Here is a 21289-nt window from a genome sequence, read left to right as displayed (position 1 = left end):
GATGAAGTCCTTTGGCCACATCATGAGAAGACAGGAAAGCTTAGAGAAGACAACGATCCTGGGGAAAATGGAAGGAAAAAGGAAGAGGGGCTGACCAAGGGCAAGATGGATGGATGGGATCCTTGAAGGGACTGGCTTGACCTTGAAGGAGCTGGGGGTGGTGACGGCCGACAGGGAGCTCTGGTGTGGGCTGGTCCATGAGGTCACAAAGAGTCGGAAGTGACTGAATGAATAAACAACAACAAATAGATAGATAGATAGATAGATAGAGAAAGAGAGGGAGAGAGATGTGTAGTTGATTAGAAATGTAGATTGAGGTTATCAGAGTTATTTAGTATTCCAAAACTTTGGAGGAGGAGGAAGAGGAAGATGATGATGAAGAAGAAGAAACAAGATCTCTTTGATTATACGTACCTTTTCTCGCCCAGCCCAGATAAACTGATATTATAACCTTGATCATCTCAAAATACCTGCCCACGTGAATCTTGTCCCTGAGAAGAAGCCCTTCCACGCTGTGAGCACGACGAGGCGTGCTTGGTGTTGCATTATTGCAATCTCCAGATGGGAGTGGAGATTAATCCATCCTCACCTTCATGTGGCTGAGCTTTCCCCCTCTTTTGCATCCGGTGAGTTTAATGAGGCTTAAAACAACAACAGCAACAAAAGAAGCCGAGCTCCCATTGTTTGGAGATGCTGCTCCAAAACCCAACATTGTCGAAGGGTTGATTAAAACTGGGCGGCAGGAGGGTGTTGCGCAGATCTTCTTATGAAGCAAGCTCTGGCAGCTGCAACTAACAAAAAGGCCAAAGGTTGTTGTTGGGTTTTTGTGTGTGTGTGTTCCCTCGGATTGGCGTTCCTCCCATTCATTTGCCCATCTCTGCCTACTTATGATTCATGCACAACTCCCTGCAGAGCCTTATTGTTCTGCTTCAAGCCATTGGCAGCAATGAAAAGCTTACGCAACAAAGAGTTCGGAGAAGACAAACCTTTCCAGCTGGTGGCAGGGTCTTTGGACAACAGAGTGGACCCTCCTTGTCCACCAATTCAACCATCTGCAGCTTCGACTGTCGCACACCAGAGCGGGGAAGGCACCTCTGAGCCAGACTCACACTCCAGAATCCAATGAATAAGCAAAGCAGTTTGTTGATGATTAAATGTAGCTTCAGCAAAAGAAGAAAGGCAATTAAAAGTAATAGTCGCCTGAGGGCTGAGAAAAGCGGTATATAAATAAAGTATTTATTTAGCAATTTTGTATACCAGTCTTCTCACCTTCTCACCAAGCTACCAAGCCCCCTTCCCTCTCTCCTGAGGAATCTGTACAAGGACCAAGTAGCAACAGTCAGAACTGACCACGGATCAACAGACTGGTTCAAGATTGGGAAAGGCGTACGGCAAGGCTGCATCCTCTCACCCAACCTTTTTAACTTGTATGCAGAACACATCATGCGAGGATGTGCGGGGCTGGAGGAATGCAAAGCTGGGGTGAAAATTGCTGGAAGAAACATGAACAACCTCAGATATGCAGATGACACCACTCTGATGGCCGAAAGCGAGGAGGAGCTGAGGAGCCTTCTAATCAAGGTGAAAGAAGAAAGCGCACAAGCCGGGTTGCAGCTAAACATCAAAAAAACCAAGATTATGGCAACAAAAATGATTGACAACTGGAAAATAGAGGGAGAAAATGTGGAGGCCGTGACAGACTTTGTATTTCTAGGCGCAAAGATGAGTGCAGATGCAGACTGTGGCCAGGAAATCAGAAGACGCTTCCTTCTTGGGAGGAGAGCAAGGTCCAGTCTCGATAAAATAGTAAAGACTATTATTATTTATTATTTATTATTTGCATTTGTTAACCGCCACTCTCAGCCCGGAGGCGACTCGTGGCGGTGTACAGAACATAGAACATAAAGACAACAGTTACAGTAAATTCAGGGCCATGACACACATCTTACTAACACACAGCTACTTAAACTAAAAATCCGCTTCGTCTTGTTTGAGTCATAATCAATCTCATCGTCATAGTCCATTCCGGTGGTCATTCCAAAACATAGCACTTAATTGAAGGCCTTTTCGAAGAGCCAGGTTTTCAGGCCCTTGCGGAAGGCCAAGAGGGAGGGCGCCTGTCTAATTTCAGCAGGGAGGGAGTTCCACAGCCGGGGGGCCACCACCGAGAAGGCCCGCTCTCTAGTTCCCGCCAAGCGTGCCTGTGAGGCAGGCGGGACCGAGAGAAGGGCCTCCCCGGATGATCTCAAGGTCCTCGTGGGCTCGTAGGCCGAGATGCGGTACTCAAGGTATTTTGGGCCGGAACCGTTTAGGGCTTTGTAGGTTAGCACCAGCACCTTGAATTGGGCCCGGAAGCTGATCGGCAGCCAGTGGAGCTGGGACAGCAAGGGCGTTGTGCGCTCCCTGCGTCCCGCTCCAGTTAACAACATGGCTGCCGCGCGCTGGACTAGCTGGAGCTTCCGGGCCGTCTTCAAGGGCAGCCCCACGTAGAGAGTGTTGCAGTAGTCGAGGCGGGATGTGACCAAAGCATGTACCACCGTGGCCAAGTCAGACTTCCCAAGATACGGGCGCAGCTGGCGCACGAGCCGAAGCTGTGCAAATGCTCCCCTGGTCACCGCTGAAACCTGGGGATCCAGGCTCAGCGATGAGTCCAGGGTCACACCCAAGCTGCGAACCTGCGCCTTCAAGGGGAGTGCAACCCCGTCCAGCACAGGCTGTAACCCTATACCCTGCTCGGCCTTGCGACTGACCAGGAGTACCTCTGTCTTGTCTGGATTTAATTTCAGTTTGTTCGCCCTCATCCAGACCGTCACAGCGGCCAGGCACCGGTTCAGGACTTCGACAGCCTCCTTAGTAGCAGGTGGGAAGGAGTGACAGAGTTGGACATCATCTGCGTACAGGTGACACCGCACCCCGAAACTCCGGATGATCTCACCCAGCGGCTTCATGTAGATGTTAAACAGCATGGGGGACAGTATGGAGCCCTGAGGAACACCACAGGTCAAAGGCTGTGGTGTTGAACAGGAGTCCCCCAATAACACCTTCTGGGTACGACCCTCCAGAAATGACTGGAGCCACCGCAAAGCGGTGCCCCCAAGACCCATCTCTGCAAGGCGTCCCAGAAGAATACCGTGGTCGACGGTATCGAAGGCCGCTGAGAGGTCCAGAAGCACCAACAGGGACACACTCCCCCTGTCTAGCTCCCGGCGGAGATCATCCACTAAGGCGACCAAGACCGTCTCGGTACCATGTCCCGGTCTGAAGCCAGACTGTGACGGGTCCAGATAATCCGTGTCTCTCAAGAATACCTGGAGTTGTGAGGCCACCACGCTTTCCATGACTTTGCCCAAAAAGGGGAGATTGGAAACAGGCCGAAAGTTGTCCAATTTAGTGGGGTCCAGTGATGGCTTCTTCAACAGCGGCTTTATAATAGCCTGTTTTAGGCTCGCTGGAATCGTGCCTTCCCGAAGGGAGGCATTAACCACCACCGTTACCCACTCAGCCAATCCCCCTCTGGCCTCTTTCAGAAGCCAGGATGGGCAGGGGTCTAGGATGGACGTGGTGGGCCTCATTCCTCCAAGTATCTTGTCCACATCCTCGGGTTTCACAAACTGAAAAGAATCCATCAAAATAGGACAAGCAGGTGCTTGTGTCACATCCACGGAGACTGCATTTAATGTGGCGTCCAGCCCAGAGCGGATCAAAGCGACTTTGTCTGCAAAGAACCGAGCAAATGCTTCACAGCGCGTGTCCGAGTTGTCAGGGCTCCCGCCTGAAATAGGGGGAGTTAAAAGACCTCTGACAATCCGAAACAACTCCGCCGGACGGTTTTTTGCAGACGCAATAGTAGCCGCAAAGAAAGTAGAGACATCAGACTGGCAACCAAGATCCATTGCCTAGTCAAAGCCATGGTCTTCCCTGTAGTCACCTACGGATGTGAGAGCTGGACCTTCGGGAAGGCTGAGCGAAGGAAGATCGATGCTTTTGAGCTGTGGTGCTGGAGGAAAGTGCTGAGAGTGCCTTGGACTGCGAGAAGATCCAACCAGTCCATCCTCCAGGAAATAAAGCCCGGCTGCTCATTGGAGGGAAGGAGACTAGAGACAAAGTGGAAGTCCTTTGGCCACATCATGAGGAGACAGGAAAGCCTGGAGAAGACAATGATGCTGGGGAAAGTGGAAGGCAAAAGGAAGAGGGGCCGACCAAGGGCAAGATGGATGGATGGCATCCTTGAAGTGACTGGACTGACCTTGAAGGAACTGGGGGTGGTGACGGCCCACAGGGAGCTCTGGCGTGGACTGGTCCATGAGGTCACGAAGAGTTGGAGATGACTGAACGAATGAACAACAATAACAATGAAAAGCTTGGCCTCTTACTGAACTTTGTGGAAACCTAAATGCTTATCTAGCAAAAAGGCATCAGCCAATACTTCTGCAACATTGACACTGAAGTACTACATCATCTAAGCTCTGCAAGTGCAGCATTTTTCCAAATGAGTTAGAGTGTGTTTGGGGGTTGGGATATTAGTTGTTTACAAAGCCAACCCTGTTCTGTGCCTGTGAAACGTGGACCACTCCACTCAACTTTCAAACATCACACTCAACTCCTGGAATGACTTAATCAGCGTTGCCTCCGAAAAATCCTGCAAATCACTTGGGAGGAAGACAGGCAGATAAAGGTCAGCATCTGGAAGAATTAAAGACCACCATTATTGAAGACATCATCTTCTGCCATCAACTCTGCTGGATCGAATACCACGTTGTCCGAATGCCCGAACATCACCGTCTCCCAAAGCAGTTACTATACGCTCAACTCAAGAATGGAAAACAGAATGTTGACGGAAAAGAAAAGAAATATAAAAATGGGGTTAAGGCAACCTTAAAAATTGTGGCATAGACACCCAGAGAGAACTGGGAAGCCCTTGCCCTCAGGTTTTGGAACTGGAAGTCAGCTGTGACCAGTAGTGCTGTGGAATTCGAAGAGGCATGAATGGAGGGCGGAAGGGAGACCATTGTCGGGATAGTCTTCCACCTGGAGTCCGATGAACATGCAGATCCATAATAGGTTTCTACACTCACCTACAGACCCACTGCCAAGACCCTACACTTGGAGGGCAGTCGTATTCAGTCAGGAGGGATCGACTATGATGATGAATATGCTTAAATGTGGACAACTTCAACAGAAAGGAGGAAACCATCAAAATGAACAAAATCTGGCTATTGGTATTAAAAAAAACTCTAAAATCAGAAAAGTAAATAAAGAGCAAGACTCCAAAAGCAGGGCAATTCCAGGTGGGAAACAATCAGGGTCAGCTAACAACTCCCGCTTTGAGTCCCCCTTGGGATGAGAAAAGCGGTATATAAATACTGCATGCGCAGGTACAGCTGTATCAGGAGCTCCAATTTTGTTTGCTTTGCATTGAATGTTTGTTTGTAGTCCTACGTTTTAAGGACTCTGCAGATAGGTGGCTTATTTTGGCTGCAATCATAGGGCAAGCCACCTGTCAATTATTGTTAGGTTCCCTGGTCCTGCCCCCTTTTTGGGTTTTGGAGGGAATAGGAGCCAGTTTGGGTTCAGTCCACACAGAGAAGCCTTTCATGCAGGACATAATACCAAGAGCTCCTGTAGAAAGCTTCGTCTTCTACGGCTTGGTCGGGGAGATATACAGCCCACAGCTTGGCCGGGGTTATAGAGCCCTACAGCTCCTTTGCTGAAGGACTTCAGTCAGCCATCACCGAAGCCTGAATTCCTTCTTTTTTCCCCTGGAAGTCTACAAAGCTCTGCTTGGTAAGGGTCACTCGCGGAAGCCAGAAGCAGTTGGTACCGGGTGCAGGGGCTCCACGCCAACAGAGGCAAAGACAGACTGTCCAGATTAGAAGTTAAGGATTTCCCCATTAGTTAAATTACAGTTTATGAAGATAGTGCCTGTTCCCTGTGGACAAGATTGAGAGAGAGCCAATAGAGTGTTAAGAAAGCCTTAAAGAACCTGTTTGTTTTCATTAATAAAGAACTTTGTTGAACCTTTAAGCAATCTAAAGACTCTATTTTAAGGAAATTCAAGGGCCTGTAATCTGAGGCAGCCCCGGCGTCCCATTGGGCACACAGAATTTATGTCCTGTCTATAGTTTTATGTACAGGCCCAGTGTGTGACAGCACACTGCAAATAAATAAATAAATAACTCCCAACAAAGGATTCCCTCAGGTAGGAAGCAGCCAGGCCTTGAAGCTGCAAAGCCATTCAGTGCTAATCCAGGTGTCCAATTGCAATATTCCCACTTGCCTCCAACAGATAAAGAGTTCTTTCTCCCACAGATATATAAACCTCACTTGCCTAGTTTCCAACCGACCTCACAAGCTCTGAGGATGCCTGGCATAGATGTGGGAGAAATGTCAGGAGGGAATGCTTCTGGAACATGGCCAGACAGCAACCCATTGATTCCAGCCATGAAAGCCTTCGACAACACATGGCTCCTTATCATTGAACAGTTCTTCACAGTAGACTTAAAAAATCCACACTGGATTCCCTTTACTCTCTTCAGTCCAACCAAACCAGATCCAAACATGTTGAGACATTCCTCCTTGGATGCCTTCCCAGAGCCAAAGAAAGCCTTGGGCAACCTTACTAAACGACTCCTTTCTCCCGGCCAGCTCTTGCGTCAGGATTCAGACTCATTAATTTCATGTTTCCCTTTGTGCCAACTTCCCCTTTGTGTAAAGGGAAAGATCTCGGCCTCCCTTGAATGCTCTCCAACATTCGACGCATGAAAACAATGGCTATGCAACATCAAGGGTGCAGCTATACTATGGAGTCAATGCAGTTTGGCATCACCTGAATTGCCCTGGGATTATGGGAGTTGCACTTTGGTAACATCTGTAGGTGTGCAGATTCCTCCGCTGTGATTAATTTGCAGGAGGGGCTGCTGTGGCTTTTCCAAACTTGTGTTCACTCCAACTTTCAAATAGATTTAAATATAATAATAATAATAATCTTTATTTATACCCCGCCACCATCTCCCCAGTGGGGACTCAGAGTGGCTTACATGGGGCCAAGCCCGGATAACATATTGCAGCAGAATAAAACCAAAAACATAAACAACAAACAACATCATCAAAATTATTTTTAAAAAACTTTCCAATAAACCCAGTTACAAAAACAGTGGGCAGGCCATATGTACAGGATAAAACAATTAAAAGATTCTAATGAGATAAAAATAGGAGCAGGTTATTTGCAGGGAGCTCTTAAAAACAAACAGAGTTGTGAAACTAAACTTCCCATTTGGAGGACGTGTACTCCAGTGGAAGAAGTGTTGAGGGGAGCAATAGTATCATGTTATACATCTATTCGCCAAAGGCGCAACGGAAGAGCCAGGTTTTAAGGTCCTTTTTGAATGTTTCTAGTGAGGGGGCTTTTGTTATTATTATATAAATAACCGTCCTCTGCCACACGTTGTTGTGGCCCAGTCTGGTGATCTGGAAAGTAATAAGAAAGTATTTATTTCTAATTATGGTATTTCTTTATGCTTGTGGGTAAACAAGCATAAAGGGGTATAGGGTGGCAACCTGTGTTGGATGGGGTTACACTCCCCCTGAAGCCACAGGTCCGCAGTTTGGGAGTCCTTCTGGATTCATCGCTCTCGCTTGAGGCTCAGGCGTCGGCGGTGTCCGGGAGGGCTTTTGCACAATTGAGACTCGTGCGCCAGCTGCGACCGTACCTGGCCGGGGTGATCCATGCCTTGGTCACCTCTAGATTGGACTACTGTAATGCGCTCTATGTGGGGCTGCCCTTGAAAACGGCTTGGAAATTTCAACTGGTCCAACGGGCGGCGGCCAGGATGTTAACTGGTGTTCCTTACAGAGAGAGGTCAACCCTCCTGTTCAAGGAGCTCCACTGGCTGCCGTTTATTTTCTGAGCCCAATTTAAGGTGCAGGTGCTTACCTACAAAGCCCTAAATGGTTTGGGACCATCCTACCTGCGTGACCGCATCTTTGTTTATGAACCCACACGCTCACTTCGTTCATCCGGAGAGGCCCTGCTCGTGATCCCGCCTGCATCGCAGGCGCGTCTGGTGGGGGCGCGAGACAGGGCCTTTTCCGTGGTGGCCCCCGACTCTGGAACACCCTCCCCAAAGATCTTAGACAGGCCCCTATGTTGGCAGTCTTTAGAAAGAACTTGAAGACCTGGCTGTTCCGATGTGCCTTCCCAGAATAAGAAAACTCCAATACCAAGTCCCAGAAGCACTTTAGTAGAAACTAAGATTGCCGCACACCGCACACTGCACTATAATCCTACATATCACCTGTCACATCAGCACTTTTATTCTGTACCCATTACTCTGGCCTGGCCCAGTTTTATTTGTGTCTTGGTGTATTGTTCTATTGCTTGTTGTTTTAATATTGCTTAACTGTTTTTGATTTGCTTTAGGTTGTGTATTGTTATACTGTGTTTGAGGCCTTGGCCTTTGTAAGCCGCATCGAGCTAATAATAATAATAATAATAAACAGTATTTCTTGCTGATTCTTTGTCAGTGTTGATGTGGAGAGTGCCTGGTTTACCTACTCTGGAACATACAACATATAGTTGTCCTTCTTTAGGAGTCCCCTTCAAATCTATGATACTACGGTATATCTCTGTGTGCGAATCATATATATCTATATCTATGGATGGCTCTTTGTCAGGAGGGCTTTGATTACGTTTACTTGCCCTGGTGAAGGGACTTGGACTGGATGACCTTAAGTATGGGGGTTCTGTGTGGGAAGTTTGCCCCAGTCCTGTCGTTGGTGGGGTTCAGAATGCTCTTTGATTGTAGGTGAACTATAAATCCCAGTTACTACAACTCCCAAATGTCAAGGTCTATTTCCGCCAAACTCTACCTGTTATTCATATTTGGGCATATGGAATATTCATGCCAAGTTTGGTGCAGATCCATCATTGTTTGAGTCCACTGTGCTCTCTGGATGTAGGTGAACTACAACCCCCAAACTCATAGAATCATTGAGTTGGAAGAGACCTCATGGGCCATCCAGTCCAACCCCATTCTGCCAAAAAGCAGGATAATCGCCTTCAAAGCACCCCCAACAGATGACCATCCAACCTCTTTTTAAAATCATCCAAAGAAGGAGCCTCAACCACACTCCGGGGCAGAGAGTTCCACTGCTGAATAGCTCTCACAGTTCTTGATTGATTGTAGGTGAACTATAAATCCCAGTAACTACAAATCCCAAATGACAAAATCAACCCCCCTCCAACCCCACCAGTATTCAAATTTGGGCATATTTGTGCCAATTTGGTCCAATGAATGAAAACACATCTTGCATATCAGATATTCACATGACAATTCATAACAGGAGCAAAATTACAGTTAGGAAGTAGCAACGAAAATAATATTATGGTTGGGGGTCACCACAACTTGAGGAACTGTATTAAAGGGTTGCGGCATTGGGAAGGTTGAGAACCACTGCTTTAATGGTTGGACACATGACAAGCAATGCCTGATGGCATTTCCTCTTCTAGTCATTGAAGGCACGGTTTCTGTGCTGGTACGGCTGTAACAAAAGCTCCAACTTCCTTTTCTTTCTTTGAGTGTTTGAATGTATTCCAAAGTTCCATGCATTTTGCAATAAGGTGGCTTCCCTTGGTTTGCAATTATAGGGCCAATGACCCATCAATCATTGTTAAGTTTTGGCTCCGTCCCTTTCCCCAGGGCTCTGGGAGGAGAGGGAGCTATTTTAGGTCAGCCTTGCATTGGAAAACTTAGCTACAGGACGTGGATCAGCTTGACCTGTAGAGAAGCTTCATTTCTCACAGCATCCGGGAGAAATTCTGGGGGGAAAACAGTCCCAAAGGACTCCAGCAGTCAGAATCTACAAAGCCTTGACTGGTAGGTCTACTCGGGACCCAATAAGCAGTTTGGAGCCGGGAGTAGAGCCCACACCAGCAAAGTTTAGAAAGTAGATTGCCCAAAGAAAAGAAACAGTTCACGAAGCCAGTTGCCTGTCCCTTGTGGACAAGATTAAGAAAGCCACCAGTTGATTCAAAGCCTTGAAGTATTTGTTTATCTTGTTGACGCGGAAGAATGGCTTCAAACTACAAGTGAGGAGATTCCATCTGAACACGAGGAAGAACTTCCTGACTGTGAGAGCCGTTCAGCAGTGGAACTCTCTGCCCCGGAGTGCGGTGGAGGCTCCTTCTTTGGAAGCTTTTAAACAGAGGCTGGATGGCCATCTGTCAGGGGTGATTTGAATGCAACATTCCTGCTTCTTGGCAGAATGGGGTTGGACTGGATGACCCATGAGGTCTCTTCCAACTCTTTGATTCTATGATTCTATGAAGATTTGAGAAGCATTTGATTGATGACCTAAACAATAATAAGGACCTTCTTAAACTTTTCAAACATCTAAAGACTTTGTATAGGAAAATCCTTAGGGCCCCTCAGCTGAGGCACCCCGGCTTCCCACTGGGCACAAAGAGCACGTCCTGTTCAAAAGCCATTTGCTATAGGCCCAGCGCATGCCAGCACAGTTTCCTTGTGTAGTTTGACTACAAACCTGCATTCAAATCTGGATTAGTGATTTCCCCTCCTTGGCCTCTCCAAGGATTGCTGGGTTTGCTCGTTAGCAGCCTTAATCCAGCCTATGCCGTTACATAATAAACCCGATTATCATACCCAGATTGAATGGAGTGTAGTTCTGAGTTGGTTGGAGGCAGGCAAAATGAGGGCATCGCCTTTCCAAATAAGAATTTTGCCTCCGCCTGACATTTTCCAGCATTCCTCGCATTTCTAGCAGTGCTTAAAGTGAGATGCTCAGAATAATTCAGAATCAGAGAAAACTAAAGTGTGAAGAAAAAGCTCAATGCTGTTCTGCCTTATAGGAATCCACAATCCAAGCTGTCCCGACAGATGGCCATCCATATTAGACAGAAATGGCAAATCATTTCTCGTTCATGGAATAAAATACTGTTTGATTTCTGATCTCAGCACAGTTTATAAAGCAGCTGTTCTTTGGCAACCGAATACCTTCGATGTTGATTGAGATCGGTGGTTCTCAACCTTCTTAATGCGGCAACCCCTTAATCCAGTTCCTCATGTTGTGGTGACCCCCAACCATAACATTATTTTCGTTGCTACTTCACAACTGCAGTTTTGCTCCTGTTCTGAAGCATAATGTAAATATCTAATATGCAGGATGTATTTTCATTCACTGGACCAAATTTGGCAAAAAATACCCAGTACACCCAAATTTGAACACTGGTGGCGTTGGGTGGAGGATTGATTTTGTCATTTGGGAGTTGTAGTTGCTGGGATTTATAGTTCACCTACAATCAAAGAGCATTCTGAACTCCACCAAGGATGGAATTGAACCAAACTTGGCACACAGAATTCCCATGACCAACAGATAATACTGGAAGGGTTTGATGGGCATTGACCTTGAGTTTGGGAGTTGTAGTTCACCTACATCCCGAGAGCTTTGTGGACTCAAACAATAATGGATCTGGACCAAATTTGGCATGCCAATCAATATACCCAAATGTGAACTCTGCTGGAGTTTGGGGAAAATAGACCTTGACAATGGGAGTTGTAGTTATTGGGATTTATAGTTCACCTACAATCAAAGAGCACTCTGAACCCCACCAAGGTTAGAATTGGGCCAAACTTCCCACACAGAACCTCCATAACCAACAGAAAATACTGTGTCTTTGGCAACCCCTCTTGACAACCCCTAGCGACCCCTCCAGGGGTCCCGACCCCCAGGTTGAGAAATGCTGATTGAGATCATTGTCATGGTTGATCCTGAAAAGGTCTGTCACACTTCTGGTGTGAAAGAAATCAGTTGTCCCTGTTGGTTCTATTGGTTCTGCTGGACTTCTCACCAGCCTTCGATACTGTCGACCACGGTATCCTGGGATGCCGCACAGGTGTGGACCTTGGAGGTACTGTTTTGCATTGGCTCCAGTCCTTCCTGGAGGGTCGCTCCCAGAAGGTGTTGTTAGGGGACTCCTGCTCGGCCCCACGGCCATTGTACTGTGGGCTCCCACAGGGCTCAATACTGTCCCCTATGTTGTTTGACAACTACATGAAGCCATTGGGAGAGATCATCCAGATTTTCAGGGTACAGTGTCATCTGTTCGCAGATGATGTCCAGCTTTGTCACTCCTTCCCACCTGCTACTAAGGAGGCTGTTCAAGTCCCGAACCGGCATTTGGCAGCCATAACGGACTGGATAAGAGCAAACAAATTGAAACTAAATCCAGACAAGACAGAGGTCCTCCTGGTCAGTCACAAGGCCAAACAGGGCATAGGGTGACAGCCTGTGCTTGAGGGGGTTACACTCCCCTTGAAGGCACAGGTTCACAGTTTGGGAGTGATCCTGGACTCATTGCTGAGCCTGGATTCCCAGGTCTCAGCGGTGGCTAGGGGAGCTTTTGCACAATTAAAACTTGTGCGCCAGTTGCGCCCGTACCTTGGGAAGTCAGACTGTAGTAAATAAATAAATAAATAAATAAATAATATTTATATTGTATTATTGAAGGCTTTCATGGCCAGAATCACTGGGTTGTTGTAGGTTTTTCGGGCTATATGGCCATGTTCTAGAGGCATTCTCTCCTGACATTTCGCCTGCATCTATGGCAAGCATCCTCAGAGGTAGTGAGGTCTGTTGGAACTAGGAAAATGGGTTTACATATCTGTGGAATGACCAGGGTGGGACAAAGGACTCTTGTCTGCTGGAGCTAGGTGTGAATGTTTCAACTGACCACCATGATTAGCATTTGATTGCCTGGCAGTGCCTGGAGCAATCTTTTGTTGAGAGGTGATTAGATGTCCTTGTTTGTTTCCTCTCTGTTGTTGTGCTGTTGTAATTTTAGAGTTTTTTAATACTGGTAGCCAGATTTTGTTCATTTTCATGGTTTCCTCCTTTCTGTTGAAATTGTCCACATGCTTCTTGTGGATTTCAATGGCTTCTCTGTGTAGTCTGACATGGTGGTTGTTGTAGTGGTCCAACATTTCTGTGTTCCCAAATAATATGCTGTGTCCAAGTTGGTTCCTCAGGTGCTCTGCTATGGTTGATTTCTCTGGTTGAAGTAGTCTGCAGTGCCTTTCATGTCCCTTGATGCGTGTTTGGGTAATGCTGCTGCGTTTGGTGGTCCCTATGGAAACTTGTCTACAGAAGTGAGAGGATCCCTCTTGTCCTTTGTTGAACGGAGCATTTGTTGGATTTTCTTGGTGGGTCTATAGATATGTTTGTATATTGTGTTTCCTCATCAGCTTCCCTATGTGGTCAGTGGTTCCCTTGATGGCAAGAACACATTATATCATGACTCCAAAATGCACTCCTTCCTCTTCCCTTGAGAAAGAAGCCCAAAGTGTACAGAATCCTGTTTTCTCATAGCAGATCTGACACTCTCCATACATAGACTCTCTCTCTCCTTCCCAAGGGAGCAGAGCATGGCAGGTGAACAGCTTCTCTGTCTGTCACACTTGAGAATTATTAGATTGAGTCTTTTATAGGAATATGCTACTGATGTCGTCCCAAAGTTGTAAATTAATGATAGACGTCTTCCATCCTGGAATAGGTTGACTCCATCTCAGATATTGTCCAGATGTTGACTCTTCATGATGGGCGTTAGCCTTGTGTTGACTTCCTTCTTAACATTGTAAACATTTCTCTTATCACTGTCACAGTTCTTATCACAGTTTACTTTTTCAGTTCTCATTAGCAACTTTTAATTATAGTCCAGCAAGTAGGTAGTTAGTCATGGCAGGCCTTAATCCAGTGGTTCTCAACCTTCCTAATGCTGCGACCCCTTAGTAGAGTTCCTCACATTGTGGTGACCCCCAACCATAACATTTTCATTGCTACTTCATAACTGTAATTTTGCTACTGTTATGAATTGTAATGTAAATATCTGATATGCAGGATGTATTTTCAAATCCTGCCCAAATATGCCCAAATTTGAATACTGGTGGGGTTGATTTGGGAGCTGTAGTGGCTGGGATTTATAGTTCACCTACAATCAAAGAGCATTCTGAACACCACCAATGATGAAATTGAACCAAACTTAGCACACAGAACTCCCATGGCCAAGAGAAAATACTGGGAGGATCTGGTGGGCATTGACCTTGAATTTTTGGAGTTGTAGTTCACCTACATCCAGAGAGCACTGTGGACTCAAACAATGATGGATCTGGACCAAACTTGGCACGAAACCATGAAAGGGAATAACATTGGTGGGGCAGAATGTTTACATGGGAGCAGGGTGGTCATGCTTTCATTGTGCTTCTCTTCCATACCTAAATCCCTGAAGTCCAGGGAATCCTATGATGCATGATCAGAATATATAGGTCCCCATTTGTGTCTGTGGCATTGCCAGTTGAAAAGGATCAGGTAGGAGATGAAAGGAGACCCCGGAGAGAACATAATGCTGATGGCAATGATTGTAATCAAGGCACGTATTAACCCTTTTCTTTTTTTCCTCCCCAGGGAATTTCTGGAGTGGTTCCAAGCCCATAAAATCAAGACGGGGCTGCTGAATTTTTTCGTTTTGTATGCTTCCTTGCCATTCCTCATCCGGCTGTTTCCTCCCCTGTTGCAAAAGTTTGTCTACCTCAATTTTTGTAAGTATTCCTACTGAAATAGTATGTGCGTGCTATTGTATAATCCTGGCATGGGCAAATTTTGGTCCTCCCTCCAGGTGTTTTGGACTCCATCTCCCACAATTTATTTATTTATTTATTTAAACGTTTTGTATACCGACCTTCTCACCTCTTTTGAGGGACTCAGACCGGTTTCCAACCATAAAATCACATACAGTCAGTAAAACAACATAATTCATATTACAATAACACATTAAAACAGCAAATATATTCAAAACTACAATGGTCAGTCATCATACTAAAATCAATTGTAGATCATCCTCCATCCATATCTCAGTGTGTTGGCTCACTCGTCGAATGCCTGTCTCCATAACCACGTCTTCACCTGTTTCCTGAATGTCAGGATAGAAGGGGCGGTTCTGATCTCCAGTGGGAGAGAGTTTATTTATTTATTTATTTATTATTTATTTCTTGCATTTATTGACCGCCCCTCTCAGCCCGGAGGCGACTCGGGGCGGTGAACAACAACAACAAGAAGACAGTGTACAGTAAATAAAGACAATACCAACCGAGTTCCAGAGTCGAGGGGCCACCACCGAGAAGGCCCTGTCCCTCGTCCCCACCAGCCGATGGGACCGAGAGCAGGGCCTCTCCAGACAATCTTAATAATCTTGATGGTTCATAGGGGAGAATACGTTCGGAGAGGTCAACAGGGCCGGAGTCGTTTAGGGATTTATAGGCCAGCAGCAGTACTTTGAATTGTGCTCGGAAGCTAATTGGCAGCCAGTGGAGCTGGTGTAACAGCGGAGTGGTGTGCTCCCTGTACCCAGCACCCGTTAGTAGTCTGGCTGCCGAGCGTTGGACTAGCTGCAGCTTCCGAGCAGTCTTCAGAGGCAACCCCACGTAGAGAGCGTTGCAGTAGTCTAAACGGGATGTAACCAATTCTGAACAGCCTCAGGCCCTTTCCTTTTCTCTGCATTAATAGGAGCCTAGTGTCTAGATCTAAGGAAGTAATGCTACCCATCTATTCTGCTTTGGTTAGACCACATCTGGAATATTGTGTCCAGTTCTGGGCACCACAATTCAAGAGAGATATTGACAAGCTGGAATGTGTCCAGAGGAGGGCGACTAAAATGATCAAGGGTCTGGAGAACGAGCCCTATGAGGAGCGGCTTAAGGAGCTGGGCATGTTTAGCCTGAAGAAGAGAAGGCTGAGAGGAGATATGATAGCCATGTATAAATATGTGAGAGGAAGCCACAGGGAGGAGGAGGGAGCAAGCTTGTTTTCTGCTTCCTTGGAGACTAGGACACAATGGAACAATGGCTTCAAACTGCAAGAGAGGAGATTCCACCTGAACACGAGGAAGAACTTCCTGACTGTGAGAGCCATTCAGCAGTGGAACTCTCTGCCCCGGAGTGTGGTGGAGGCTCCTTCTTTGGAAGCTTTTAAGCAGAGGCTGGATGGCCATCTGTTAGGGGTGCTTTGAACATGATTGTCCTGCTTCTTGGCAGAATGGGGTTGGACTGGATGGCCCATGAGGTCTCCTCCAACTCTTTGATTCTATGATTCTATGATTCTATGATTCCTTTTCTACTTAAGCGCTGAGGGAGGAAAGAAAGGGGCCTGAGGCTGCCAGGAATTGTGGGAGTTGGAGTCCATTGCACCTTGAGGGCCAAAGTTCACAATACTGATTATAGTCTTTTAAAAAAAAAGTAGTGATATCAATTATGAAGAGCTTCTGCTTCCTTATTGAGATCTGTCAGGATTTATTGAGATATAATTGTGTGTTTTAAATGTAATTCTTGCATTGCCAATATGGATGCCACTTAGAGTGTAAAGCTATGCTGAAATGTTTATGTTGAGGCTGTGATTGAGTGACCTTAAGATAAGCTCTCTGGTGGAGCAGAAGCAGCTGCAAAAGAACTGTTTTGGTTTTCAGTTTGCTTTGTCTGTTCCTGTGTGTCGCTCGCTGAAGATGGATGTACTTTTTGCTCTGTGCTTAGTAAACTGAGTTTTCCTTGTAACCTGACGTCTCCAGAGTCCATGATTTTACAGAGCTGTGTCTGGTGGATCTAGCATTTTGCATCTGTCATAGAATCATAGAATCAAAGAGTTGGAAGAGACCTCATGGGCCATCCAGTCCAACCCCATTCTGCCAAGAAGCAGGAATATTGCATTCAAATCACCCCTGGCAGATGGCCATCCAGCCTCTGTTTAAAAGCTTCCAAAGAAGGAGCCTCCACCACACTCCGGGGCAGAGAGTTCCGCTGCTGAACGGCTCTCACAGTCAGGAAGTTCTTCCTCATGTTCAGATGGAATCTCCTCTCTTGTAGTTTGAAGCCATTGTTCCCTTGCGTCCTAGTCTCCAAGGAAGCAGAAAACAAGCTTGCTCCCTCCTCCCTGTGGCTTCCTCTCACATATTTATACATGGCTATCATATCTCCTCTCAGCCTTCTCTTCTTCAGGCTAAACATGCCCAGCTCCTTAAGCCGCTTCTCATAGGGCTTGTTCTCCAGACCTTTTATCATTTTAGTCGCCCTCCTCTGGACACATTCCAGCTTGTCAATATCTCTCTTGAATTGTGGTGCCCAGAATTGGACACAATATTCCAGATGTGGTCTAACCAAAACAGAATAGAGGGGTAGCATTACTTCCTTAGATCTAGACACTAGGCTCCTATTGATGCAGGCCAAAATCCCATTGGCTTTTTTTGCCGCCACATCACATTCCTGGCTCATGTTTAACTTGTTGTCCACGAGGACTCCAAGATGTCAAGTTGCTGTTGCAACCCAGAGCAGGGAACGAGGTCCTAAGATAACTATCCACCACGCTTGACCGTGAAAAACAATCCTTTTTTATTGAAGAAAAATGGTTACAAGATAAAGGAGAAATGCAAGTCAAAAGTCACAGCAAAATCAGCAAACATGAATTTAAATGGACAAAACAAAACCCAAAGCCACACTGTAAAATACTGGAACCTGTTAGCAATCCACTAACAGTGCTTGATATCCTAGAAATCTTTCAAGACCATGGCCAGGGAAACCGGGAGAACTGCCAAGGTCTTCATCAATCTGAAACGATGCCTGAACTGAGAAAGTCAGCCCAGGTGGAGGCTCCTTCCCAAGAAGGAGCCTCCACCACACTCCGGGGCAGAGAGTTCCACTGCTGAACGGCTCTCACAGTCAGGAAGTTCTTCCTCATGTTCAGATGGAATCTCCTCTCTTGTAGTTTGAAGCCATTGTTCTATTGCGTCCTAGTCTCCAGGGAAGCAGAAAACAAGCTTGCTCCCTCCTCCCTGTGGCTTCCTCTCACATATTTATACATGGCTATCATATCCCCTCTCAGCCTTCTCTTCTTCAGGCTAAACATGCCCAGCTCGTTAAGCCGCTCCTCATAGGGCTTGTTCTCCAGACCTTTTATCATTTTAGTCGCCCCCCTCTGGACACATTCCAGCTTGTCAATATCTCTCTTGAATTGTGGTGCCCAGAATTGGACACAATATTCCAGATGTGGTCTAACCAAAACAGAATAGAGGGGTAGCATTACTTCCTTAGATCTAGACACTAGGCTCCTATTGATGCAGGCCAAAATCCCATTGGCTTTTTTTGCCGCCACATCACATTGTTGGCTCATGTTTAACTTGTTGTCCACAAGGACTCCAAGATGTCAAGTTGCTGTTGCAATCCAGAGCAGGGAACGAGGCCCCAAGATAACCATCCACCACACTTGACCGTGAAAAACAATCCTTTTTTATTGAAGAAAAATGGTTACAAGATAAAGGAAAAATGCAAAGTCAAAAGTCACAGCAAAATCAGCAAACATGAATTTAAATGGACAAAACAAAACCCAAAGCCACACTGTAAAATACTGGAACCTGTTAGCAATCCACTAACAGTGCTTGATATCCTAGAAATCTTTCAAGACCATGGCCAGGGAAACCGGGAGAACTGCCAAGGTCTTCATCAATCTGAAACGATGCCTGAACTGAGAAAGTCAGCCCGGCAGAAGGCATTTAAAGCCGAAGAATTGGTTCCGTGAACCGCCCCTCTGCTTTGAAGCCGTTGTTTGTATTTCTCTTAATCGGGAAGACCTTCGCAAGCTGAGTGATTTACTTCTGTCTTGCCAGATCTGGCCCCTTCTGTTCTCATTAAGGTTTCCAGGTGCAGAAGGGAGTGAAAGGTCATGGCTTCCCTCTGAGACATTCTCATGAACACTGGTACTTTCATCTTCCAAATCTACAGAAGTTCCTTCCTCACTAATTTCAGGAACATTGGCATTTTTCAAACCTACAGAAGTTTCTTCCTCACTAATTTCAGGAGCATTGGCATCAAGAGGTACATTTCCATTAGCATCAGTAAATATACTTTCATTAGCATCAGGAGGAGCAAACAGAGAATCAGGTTCAAGTTCAAACTCAGGCTGAACCCCAACAGTTGCGTCTTAGCTTGACAAGGTCTTCTACAACAGCATTTCTCAACCTGGGGGTCGGGACCCCGGGGGGTGTCAGAGGGGGTGTCAGAGGGGTCACCAAAGACCATCAAAAAAACAGAGTATTTTCTGTTGGTCCTGTGGGTTCTGTGTGGGAAGTTTGGCCGATTTCTATTGTTGGTGGGGTTCAGAATGCTCTTTGATTGTAAGTGAACTATAAATCCCAAGAGCCCCCGGTGGAGTAGTGGGTTAAACTGCTGGGCTGCTGAACTTACTGATCCAAAGGTTCTAATTCGAGGAGCGGCATGAGCTCCCACTGTTAGCCTCAGCTTCTGCAAACCTAGCAGTTCAAAAACATGCAATGGCGCTCCATGCAGTCATGCTAGCCACATGACCTTGGAGGTGTCTACGGACAACACCAGCTCTTTGGCTTAGAAATGGAGGCGAGCACCGACCCCCAGAGTCGCACCACAATCACAGGCGCGTTTGGCGGGGACGAGAGACGGGGCCTTCTCAGTAATTGCCCCTCGGCTATGGAACTCCCTTCCTAATGAGATCAGGTCAGCCCCCTCCCTCTTGTCCTTTAGAAGGATGATAAAAACGTGAGCTTCCCACCAATTTGTGTAGCTTGCTGTCAACCTTTGCAGCCCGAAAGACAGTTGCATCTGTCAAGTAGGAAATTTAGGTACCGCTTATGTGGGGAGGCTAATTTAACTAATTTAAAAAGGTAAAGGTTGTCCTCTGACATTAAGTCCAGTTGTGTCCGACGTTGGGGTGTGGTGCTCATCTCCATTTCTAAGCCGAAGAGCCAGCATTGTCCCTAGACATCTCCAAGGTCATGTGGCCAGCATGACTGCATGGAATGCTGTTACCTTCCCGCCGGAGCGGTATCTATTGATCTACTCACATTTGCATGTTTTTGAACTGCTAGGTTGGCAGAAGCTAGGTCTGACAGCGGAAGCTCACGCCGGAATCGAACTTGTGACCTTTCAGTCAACAAGCTCAGCAGTTCAGCACTTTAACCCACTGCGCCACTGGGGGCTCCTTAACTAATTTACTTAATTAATTAACCTAACTTAATTTAATTAACTTAACTAATTTACGACGCCATAAAAATCTCCAGCAAGCATGCAAAGAACGAGGAAGTACTTCATTAGTCTCACAAATGGATGTTGAAGCGACAGCTCCCCCGGTGGCCAGAATACCCTCATGAAAAGCTGGAATGTTAAATAGCCTCTGAGTGTCTGCCTATATATGTTGTGTGTTGTGTGCATTGAATGTTTGCCATATATATGTGCATTGTCATCCGCCCTGAGTCCCCTGCAGGGTGAGAAGGGCGGAATATAAATACTGTAAATAAAATAAAATACAAACCTGAAACCGAGCTCCTTTTGCAGTGAGTTATCCCTTTTGGGTGGACTACCAGAAGCCCGAAGTCTATTTGAACCACACCAGGAACTTCTATCTCACCTCTGAACCTGGGATCAACATCGGCATCTGGTGAGTTATCCTTTGCCTTTGTTTTTCGTGGACTTTGATGGACTATTTCCCTGGACTACTTTGTTTCAGCTTATCTTCCTACCTAATTGGATTTACCTATTTCTTTAAAGTGCTTTTTTTACTTTACTGTTTTGTTTTTGTTTCTGTAGAGACCTTTCTGCATTCCTTCCTTTGGTGTAACAACAACAACAACAATGCCCAGGTGGTCGTGTCCTGCCAAAATAACAAAGCAGCTTTGTTGGTCTTCATCCTGTATCATTCCCACCCCATTACTTCTCCCAGATCCCTACAATCTAAGGGCCCTTACACACTGCCCCTTTATTATGTTTATCTCAGGATTATCTGGCAGTGAAGACTCATATATTCCAGTTTAAAGCAGAAAACCTGGAATCAGATCCTGGGACAAAGAGCAGTGTGGTTTTCTCGATGTTCTTATATACACTTACATGATGTGATGTTCCATTTATGCTTTTATTACCTTATCCACCTGATGCAAACTTCAGGATTTCATTATCCTCATGCTTAATCACTGTAACTGATTTTTATGTTGTTGTCGAAGGCTTTCATGTTCCTGTGAGTTTTCCGAGCTGTATGGCCATGCTCCAGGAGCATTCTCTCCTGACATTTCACCCACATCTATGGCATGCATCCTCAGAACCCCTGAGGATGCTTGCCACAGATGTGGACAAAACATCAGGAGAGAATGCTTCTGGAGCATGGTCATACATCCTGGAAAACTCACCGCAATGTCTCATTTTGATCATCAGTGGAA

At 46.2% G+C, this 21289-nt stretch overlaps 1 protein-coding gene across 1 annotated transcript in view; it reads left to right on the top strand.

Moving 5' to 3' along the window:
* ABHD12B (abhydrolase domain containing 12B) overlaps positions 1-21289 on the top strand; it is a 73579-nt gene that overhangs the window by 6157 nt on the left and 46133 nt on the right. The window contains exons 2-3 of the mRNA XM_067463123.1: positions 14476-14609; positions 20415-20517. Of these exons, the coding sequence (XP_067319224.1) occupies positions 14476-14609; positions 20415-20517 (237 nt within the window). The remainder of the gene's footprint in view (positions 1-14475; positions 14610-20414; positions 20518-21289) is intronic.

This window comes from Anolis sagrei, chromosome 1 (assembly GCF_037176765.1).
Source record: "Anolis sagrei isolate rAnoSag1 chromosome 1, rAnoSag1.mat, whole genome shotgun sequence".
NCBI classification, from domain to species: Eukaryota; Metazoa; Chordata; class Lepidosauria; order Squamata; family Dactyloidae; genus Anolis; species Anolis sagrei.
Note: the sequence above shows the minus strand (reverse complement) of the source record. Positions and strands in the feature narration are given on the sequence as shown.